Source organism: Lutra lutra, chromosome 8 (assembly GCF_902655055.1).
Source record: "Lutra lutra chromosome 8, mLutLut1.2, whole genome shotgun sequence".
NCBI lineage: Eukaryota > Metazoa > Chordata > Mammalia > Carnivora > Mustelidae > Lutra > Lutra lutra.
Genome location: NC_062285.1, coordinates 54,099,567 through 54,108,945, shown reverse-complemented (window position 1 = coordinate 54,108,945; position 9,379 = coordinate 54,099,567). Strand labels below are relative to the sequence as shown.

The 9,379-nt window shown below is 40.1% G+C and overlaps 1 protein-coding gene across 1 annotated transcript; it reads left to right on the top strand.

Moving 5' to 3' along the window:
• Nucleotides 1-454: 454 nt before the first annotated feature.
• On the top strand, nt 455-4,140 carry LOC125107076 (mucin-5AC-like). Its single transcript, XM_047741720.1, has 6 exons — nt 455-568; nt 1,056-1,092; nt 2,699-2,795; nt 3,108-3,114; nt 3,867-3,874; nt 3,933-4,140. The coding sequence occupies exons 1-6, from the start codon at nt 512-514 to the stop codon at nt 3,976-3,978; spliced, it is 252 nt and encodes an 83-aa protein (XP_047597676.1). The 5' UTR covers nt 455-511; the 3' UTR covers nt 3,979-4,140.
• Nucleotides 4,141-9,379: the final 5,239 nt, after the last annotated feature.

Here is a 9,379-nt window from a genome sequence, read left to right as displayed (position 1 = left end):
CCAATTTATACTTTGGTCAAGAGTGTACTTGGTTCTCTTTTCTCCACAAACTTGCCAAAACTTGTTGTCTCTTGTCTTTTTGTTGATAGCCATTCTAACTTGTTGAGGTGCAGATTTGAATAAACCCACAAGGCTCAGTATTGGGCTCATCCAGCTTGCCAGCAGAGCTGGTAATCATGGTGCCACTCTATCCTACAAGGTGAGAGGAAGCCTGGAAACAAAGTTGCTTTCTGGAAAATGTTCAAATGGGAAACTCTTGACCTGAGAGCTTTGTCAGAATTAAGGGACTGAAGTTGTGATCTTTCCAAAAGGCCTCTGGCTATGCTGTTGACTCTCCAGTGGTTTCTCTGAATACCAACACTTCTTAAAATTAACTAGCCCAGATTCTGATCTGGCAGCTCCTGATAGGTGCCCTCTGCCTATATAATGTCAGGATGTGGACTGCTGGAGTCAGAATCCTACCTTCTCCTGAGCTTTCCTATCTGTGCTTCCTACTAATCAAATCACCAGCATGAAGATCTTGGCATTGCTGGTACTGGTGGCAGTTTCCACCTTCCTGGTCTCAGGCCGTAAGTAAAGATACTGACCTGAAATAAGGTCTGGAGCAAGAGGACATCATGATGTAAGCTCTGTGTGGATGTGGGTTTGGAGGAGCTTAGAATGCTGGCCCCTATGTCCTCCAATCCACAGCCCTGTTCCATCCCAATTTTGTCTGACTGCTTGGATGGAGAGGACTTTCCCTTTAGGTTTTGACAATTCAGTCAGGTCTTTTCTCAGTTTTAATCTTGGAATGCAACTTCAGTGTTAGTTCAGGACAATATTTTTAAGAATGTCATCAGAGGTTGATTTTAGGAAAGAAAAATGGAGAGATGTATTTTTTTGTTGTTGTTGGGTTTTGTGGGTTTCATATCATCTGTGCATCTCTTTGCCCTCAATATGTGTGGAAAGCCAAATGTTCTTCTATTATGAAAGCCTGCAATATTGTCCATATTGTCTCTTCCATTTACCTGCCAAACTGGTGTTCCACTTACACCTATTTTTTTCTTTTTTTCTCTCAGAATACAACAAGTGCTCCATCTGATAGCTCGACTGGTAAGTCTGCACTTATGCTTCATCTCTTTCCAGTCATGACTGTTTTCCATCCCAGCTTTATGTCAAGCACCCACGGAGGACAAAGTATATAGATACTCCAAAGCAGAAGCCTGGGGAAGCACAGTCGTATTTCTGAAGTTCATTGTGAACATAGAAAATCTGCTGATTTCTTATATATTATAAGAGAATATAAGACTTTGGCATGGATATAAAAATTGTGGATTATATATATGTTCTCTATCAGAAATGACAAAGATATGTGGTGTGAATTTGCAGTCTCATAATCTGGGGAGTTGCATGCGAAATCTTTATGATTACCATAAATTGAAGGGCCGAATACATGGCCAGAGTGGGAAAGGAGGGATTAATCTTCTCAGGATGACAGAAGAGAATGTAGATGCAAAGGTGATATAGAGATGCAGGCATTAGGAGCTCATGGGAGTGTGGAATGGAGACTGTGGAATGGCCTTAAGCTTTGCTCTTTGTAATGGTATATATGCCTTATTCTCAGGCTGACCTGTGTTTTCCTTGTATGATCCGAAATCCAAGTTGGTGTACCAAAGACCTTAGTATATTTTGGGTTTCTCACAGGTGTCCTGTATGTTCAATGTTGTGTGTGTTGTGCTCATGCAAATAGGAAGAATATTTCTCTTTGTCCTCCACAGCTGGGCCCTGTGTCCTTTGGTCATAAGGGCATGGACTGCGGTCAGACCTCACTGAACCATATGGTTTACCTGACATGTGAGGCCAATGGAAAACAATATCCTCCCTTCTCAATAACGAGAGAGATAGCATGGTTAGAGTGTGATTATGGAAAATGAGTTATCCACTTGTTGAGTTAGATGCAACTCAGAAATATAGGGTCTGACTCTGGTTATCTGTCAGGAGGTCTTATGTAAAGTGTAGAGAGTGATAATTGTCATCAATCTTGCCACATTACCTTTGAAAAAGGGATAACTGGTGCGACATTTGCTCACTTTCACCATTGCCAGAATAGCATTAATATCTCCTGTTACATCTACTGTGGCTTTCCTAGATACTTCTGTAATAGTTGGATTCCAAGTTGAACAACAGGTGAGACAAAGGGAAGAGATTGTGCTTGATTCAAAGGAAGGAGATCCTATTGGTTTAATGTGAGATACACGATCTTATTCTTTCTTCTCTTCTCCTGTACAATTTACTCCACTACTCATACTCAGGCATGCTGCTGTGGAAATGAATCAGTTCAAGTGAGCCCATGGGAAGGCACCAGAAAGTCAGCTCACTTGAGGCTTTCTTGTTGACTCTGCATCTTGATCCCAGCGAATAGGAACAAATATGGATTTGGTATTTTGTGCTCAGCCCTGGGAGAAAGCATTTCCTTATATCTTCTCTTCATGTTACAGTCTTTGTAGGGAAACCTAAATTCTTTCAGTGCCACAAGGGAAGGCTATGAAGAATGAGGCTAAAGAAAAGTGGGTAGCTAGGGTAAGGGTATGACAAAATTGTTGACATTTACAGAGATGATTTTAGAATGAGGAATGTACCTCCAAGCTCAGGTAGGACAAATTTTGTTTCCTGGGGCAGAGTCAAGTGCTTTAGCTGGATCTTTTTCTTCTAAACTCAGCTGCCCCTGATGCCACCACTGCTGCTGCCACCACTGCTGCCGCCACCACTGCTCCTGCCACCACTGCTGCCACCACCAAGACCACTGCTGCTCCATTTAACCTACAAAAGCGTAAGCCTGCACCATCTACATGCTTACTTATTGGGGGCCCTGGATTCCTAAGTTCTTTATTATCCTGGTAGACTCTATTTTGGAGGCATGAAGGACAAGCTCTCAGAAAACTCTGTTTTCATTATTCTCTAATTGTTTTTGGTTTTAAAGTCAAGTCAACAGATAAATCTCAGAGGATCCTGAGGTTGTAGCTTTTTGTTTACTAATATACCTGCATGGTCTTTAAATGTTAGCATTCATAGGGAAATTCATCTTTAGTAGAAATGATATTGGAAAGACAAAAGTAAGCATCTCCTTGGAGCATGGTAATTGTGTGTGTGTGTGTGTATCAGAAGAGTTTCTGTTTCCCTGAAAGACTTTTCTAAAAATAGAGAACAGCTGTAAATGGGCTTCATTGAGACAGAACGTTTTGAACATTATTCAGGATAGTTTTGGGAATTTGGACAATCATTGAAGATTAAGAAAGTACATTGTTGCTAGTCCTGGTACATTTTTCCTGTCCTCCACACTCATGGAACATTGATTACAAAATTTGTTGAGTGTGGACATATGCCAGGCATTTTGGTATGCAATTCACATATCAATGTAATTTAAATTTCAGAGACATCCTACTAAGTAAACACTGTAAAGATGAGGAAATGGAAAACTTACAATGAAAGACTTTCCCCGAACATATGGGAGAAATTGGATTTGTACTTCAACAGTCAAAGTCTTGAGGAAACATTTTCAAATATGGCTTATAGTCTTCCAGTGTCAGGACCATTGCTTTTCACCCTGTTCAAGAATGTGCGGTGGCAGCCATTTGGGGGGTGGGGTTGGGAAGGGAGTATTCATTCCTTTTGAGAAGAAGCCTGGTTGCTTTGTTCTCTAGTGGAAGGAAAATGAATGCATATTGGCTTACTTCCTGTTCTCTCTAAACTCCAAGTTTCCCTAGGCTCCTGTCTAGGGTTGCAAAACCTGTTTTTTTTTTTTGGGGGGGGGATGAACATGTTATATTCCTTTGACTCCATGGAATTCAGTGCCATTTGACATTTTTTAGTCTCTTTGTAGATTCTTAAGAAAGAAGTGGTGTTCTTCATCTTCTTTTGAAACCCTCTTGACAATATATTTTATTGTCCCGTAGACTTCATGGATATCTTAAAGAAATGGTTGGGTTGAAATATTACTAAGATGGAATTAGCCTGGACCTTCTGCATTTGATCCTGCTGGGCTCAGCCACAATGTCCATTCATTTGATTTAATTCAACTACTTACCATGTGTACTATCTCTTTCTTATCCCTATTCAGTATATCTGTTTTCAAATAAAAAACAATATTGAGCAATGACAAAATCATGTTTTTTCTTTTTTTAAATTTAGTTTTATTTTTTCAGTGTTTCCAAGATTCATTGTTTATGCACCACACCCAATGCTCCATTCAATACATGCCCTCCTTAACACCCACTACCAGGCTCATTCAACTCCCCACCTCCCTCCCCTCCAAAACCAACAGTTTGTTTCTCAGAGTCCACAGTCTCTCATGGTTTGTCTCCCCCTCTGATTTCCCCGAATTCATTTCCCCTTTCCTTCTCCTAATGTCCTCCATGTTATTCCTTATGCTCCACAAGTAAGTGAAAGCATATGATAATTGACTCTCTCTGCTTGACTTATTTCACTCAGTATAATCTCCAGTCCCACCCATGTTGATACAAAAGTTGGGTATTCATCCTTTCTGATGGAGGCATAATATTCCATTGTATATATGGACCATATCTTTATCCATTCATTGGTTGAAGGGCATCTTGGTTCTTTCCACAGTTTGGCAATTGTGGCCATTGCTGCTATGAACATTGGGGTACATATGGCCCTTCTTTTCACTACATTTGTATCTTCAGGGCAAATACCCAGTCGTGCAATTGCAGGGTCATAGGGTAGCTCTATTTTTAATTTCTTAAGGAATCTCCACACTGTTTTCCAAAGTGGCTGCACCAACTTGCATCCCCACCAATAGTGTAAGAGGATTCCCCTTTCTCCACATCCTCTCCAACAGTTGTTATTTCTTGTCTTATTAATTTTGGTCATTCTAACTGGTGTAAGGTGGTATCTCAATGTGGTTTTGATTTGAATCTCCCTGATGGCTAATGATGATGAACATTTTTTCATGTGCATATTAGCCATTTGTATGTCTTCTGGCCATTTTTTGATGTAATTTTCTGTTTTTTGAGTGTTGAGTTTGAGGAGTTCTTTATAGATCTTTGTCTGTAGTGTCATTTGTGAATATCTTCTCCTATTCCAACAGTTTATAAGCCATGAAAACAGAATTAGGGAAATAAATGACGCCATGAAACAGTCCAATGTCAGAATTATTGGGATCCCTGAGGGGGTGGAGAAAGAGAGAAGACTAGAAGATATAGCTGAACAAATTCTGGGTGAAAATTTCCCTAATCTGGGGAATGGAACAAGTGTTCATGTCTTAGGGGCAGAAAGATACCCCCCAAGATCAATGAGTCTAGAAAGACATTGAGACACTTAATTGTGAAATTCATGAAACATAATTTCAGACAGGAGGCCCTAAGGGCAGCTAGGGGAAAGAGATTCGTTACATACAGAGGAAGGACCATCAGAATAATGACAGACCTGGCCGCAGAAACCTGGCAAGCCAGAAAGGGCTGGCAGACATAATCAGGGAACTGAATGAGGAGAACATGCAGCCAAGAATACTTTATCCAACAAGGCTGACATTCAATGGATGGAGAGATAAAGAACTTCCAAGACTGGCAAGGTTTAAAAGGATATGTGAACACCAAGCCAGAACTACAAGAAATATTAAGGGGGGTTCTATAAAAGAAGAAAGAACCCAAGAGTGACATAGAACAGAACTTTACAGAGACAATCTATAGAAACAAGGACTTCACAGGCAACATGATGTCAATAAAAACTTATCTTTCAATAATCACTCTCTACATGAATGGCCTAAATGCTCACCTAAAATGGCACAGGGTTGCAGACTGGATAAAATGACAGGACCTGTCCATATGCTGTCTACTAGAGATACACTTGGAACCTAAAGATACATCCAGACTGAAAGTGAAGGGATGGAGAAACATCTTTCATGCTAACAGGCCTCAAAAGAAAGCTGGGGTAGCAATTCTCATATCAGATAAATTAGATTTTAAGCTAAAGACTGTAGTTAGAGATACAGAAGGACAAATCATTCTTAAAGGGTCTATCCACCAAGAAGATCTAACAATTGTAAATATTTATGGCCCCCAATATGGGAGCAGCTAACTACATAAGCCAACTGTTAACCAAAATAAAGAGTCATATTGATATAAATACATAAATTTTAGGGGATCTTAACATGCCACTCTCAGTAATAGACAGATCATCCAAGCAGAAAATCAATAAAGTAACAAGAGCTTTGAATGACATGATGGACCAGATGGACCAGATGGACCTCATAGATATATACAGAACATTCCACCCTAAAACAACAGAATACTCATTCTTCTTGAGCACACATGGGAATTTCTCCAGAATATACCAAAATCACATATTTTTAAGTGGTTGGAGAGTGGTTGTCCAATGATTCGTTCAATCCCAGTGACAGATAATTTAAATTTTATCCAGTCCTTCCTGTGTGACTGTAAATTGTACTTTGTACCTGTGTTCCCAGTTTTTAAACAGAAGACATGCTTCTTGTGCCCATCACTAGAGCCTAAAGGTTTCTCACCTGAATGCATTAATCAGCATTTACTAATCACCAATGTCCATTTTGGATTCCACCAAACTCTCCTATTAACTAGGCCATGATTACTCTCTTATCTACAATGACTTAGGAGGTGAAAAGCAGGAAAGTAGCCCTGCCATCTGGTCTGGCATGGCTGGGCTTCAGAGGTATTAAGGGCTTAGCTGGGCGAGGGCTAGGAAATGGTGTTCTCCCATTACACTCATGCAAAGTCACAGAAGACCAAGGGAGACAAGGGTGCTCAGTGACTGTGATGAAGGGAGGCAAAGGGCAAGATCACTTCCCAGTGTTATTTGCATGCAGACAAAAGCAACGTCAGTGTGCCAAAACCCACAATGGCACATTGGACTTTTTCCTAGATAATGAGTGATGCTTCTTCATTACCTATCTCAGCTTTGCCTCATTCCTGTGTCTTCTCCTTCTAGAAGAGGTTTGGTTAGATCCCCAATGATAGCATGCTGATGCTCCCTGAAAACATCCAATCCAGAGAAGAGGCTTCCCTACAACCCTACAACCTCCCCCAGATCACCTAACAGAAGTCCCAATCCTATGTAAGTGTCTTCTAAGACCCTTGAGCTGGGACACCTCTCTGCAGTTCCCTACATGTATGCTCTCCCCCACTGCAGTGATGATGAACCCAAGCTGCTGAGTTACAGTTGGGTCATTGGTGGGTTTTGGCTGGAGAGCTTCACACCTGATTGCATAATGTGGTGGATATTGTGTATAAAAGAGTCATGGTGTATGGTCCTTTCACTGTGGACATCCGCTCAGTTTTCACACACTTGCTACATGGGAATGTTAAACTTGGCCTGGTTCTTATGAGTAGTACACTAAGCCATGCACAACTTGAAAAGAGCTACATGTTCATGCTCTGATAAGGAATTGATTGAGTTTGAAATTTGATTCACAATAAATTTGTTTTTTTATTTTTTATCCTCTTTTTTAGATTTTATTTTGTTTTTTCAGTATTCCAAGATTCATTGTTTATGCACCATACCCAGTGCTCCATGCACCTTAAAACCCACTTTTAAAACTATTCTAGTCTGCCAATGAATAAGAGGTAAAGGAGACTTTGAAAGATTAAATAGGTATATTCAGATTGTTTGAGCTGGGATAGCTGTTGTAAAGGCAATGTAAGAATTAATTGCAAAGGGCCCACAGGGATTGGTATACCTTAATAGACTTAGTTAACACCTTCTTTTCCATAATAGTTTGAGTCACCCTTGTCTACTTTGCATTTTCATAGACTAGATCTCTGTGTATGTTTACTGTACATCACATGGAAATGTGTGTATATTAGCATGTTGCCATAATTTACTTAGGATTTGGAGTTAATTATCACCTGGGACAAATTAGCACTTGTTGCAATTATTCTTTCATCAGAGGAATAAACTCAAAAAAAGAAAATCCTTTAATATCCATAGAACACCAGGAGGGTAGTTGAAATTCCAGACCAAGTGCCATCTGTGAAATTCCTGAGAATTCCTTCAGCTGGAGCAGTAGAAATATTGTTCAAACTTTGCAACATGTTGTCATGTTTTTCAGATCATGCTATTAAGCAAGAACCTCATATACTATTAAGACTGTTCTGGTTTGGGCAAAATCATACTCATTATGTAGAAATCCTCTTAGTCTCTTCTTACAGAGTCACCAGAATTATTTGAATTGCAGCAGATGCTGAGCTGAAAGAAACTTAGTAGATTTACTGAAAGTCAGCGCCAGGTAGTCCCTATGAGTCCATAAGATGTGATTATATGATAGAAGTTTCTACCATCATGCATATGCTGGAATCTGGAATCTTCAGCAGAAATTGCAGAAGATTTCTCTGCAAAGTAGTCTTGTGTTTTGCAATTGAAAAATAATCGAGGAAGATTCTTCTCCCAGAGTATTTGAAAAATAGCTGCTAGCTTCTCAGGGGTGTTTGACTAAAGCAAGCCTTTCCACTGAAGAGGATCAGATGACCTATGGCTTTCTGTTGTGTCCTGGATGATGCCACAAACTGTCAAATATATGATGGGTAGCATGAGGACTTTCACTCAGAGAGGGGCAATTTGTTTTTAGGTGCATTGTACCTCAAAAAGTTCATGGAAAGTCCTATGGAGCACAAGCTGCGTTGCTACTTGTTAGGTGGAAAGTAGAAATACAAGGACATCTCTTACCTCATTATTTGAGTAGGGTGTGGCAAGAAGGATAGCTGGATTTCCAATGGGAGTTCTTTTTTTGGGGGGGGCAGGGCTGTTCCTGAGTTAAGGCCTATATTGCTGTTTGGAAGTCAGTTTGCAGCAGGCTCCGTTGATACCAAAATCCTGATGAAAGAGTGCAAATTTAGGTTAGCCCATAGAGTAGAGTTGAAAAGTTCTTCATTTAGCAGTGGACAAAGTGTTAATTTTTGCCATTCTAACTGGTGTAAGGTGGTTTTCTCATTGTGCTTTTGATTTGTATTTCCATGATGGCTAGAGATGTTGGACATTTTTTCATGTGTCTGTTAGCTCTTTGTGTGTCTTCTTTGGAGAAGTGTCTGTTCATGTCTTCTGCCCATTTTTATTTATTTATTTATTTATTTATTTATTTAATTTCTTTTAAACATAACAGAATTCATTGTTTATGCACCACACCCAGTGCTCCATGCAATACGTGCCTTCCATAATACCCACTACCTGGCTCCCCCAACCTCCCACCCCCTGCACTTTCAAAACCCTCAGGTTGTTTTTCAGAGTCCATAGTCTCTCATGGTTCACTTCCCCTTCCAATTTCCCTCAACTCCCTTCCCTCTCCATCTCCCTATGTCCTCCATGTTATTTGTTATGCTCCACAAATAAGTAAAACCATATGATAATTGACTGT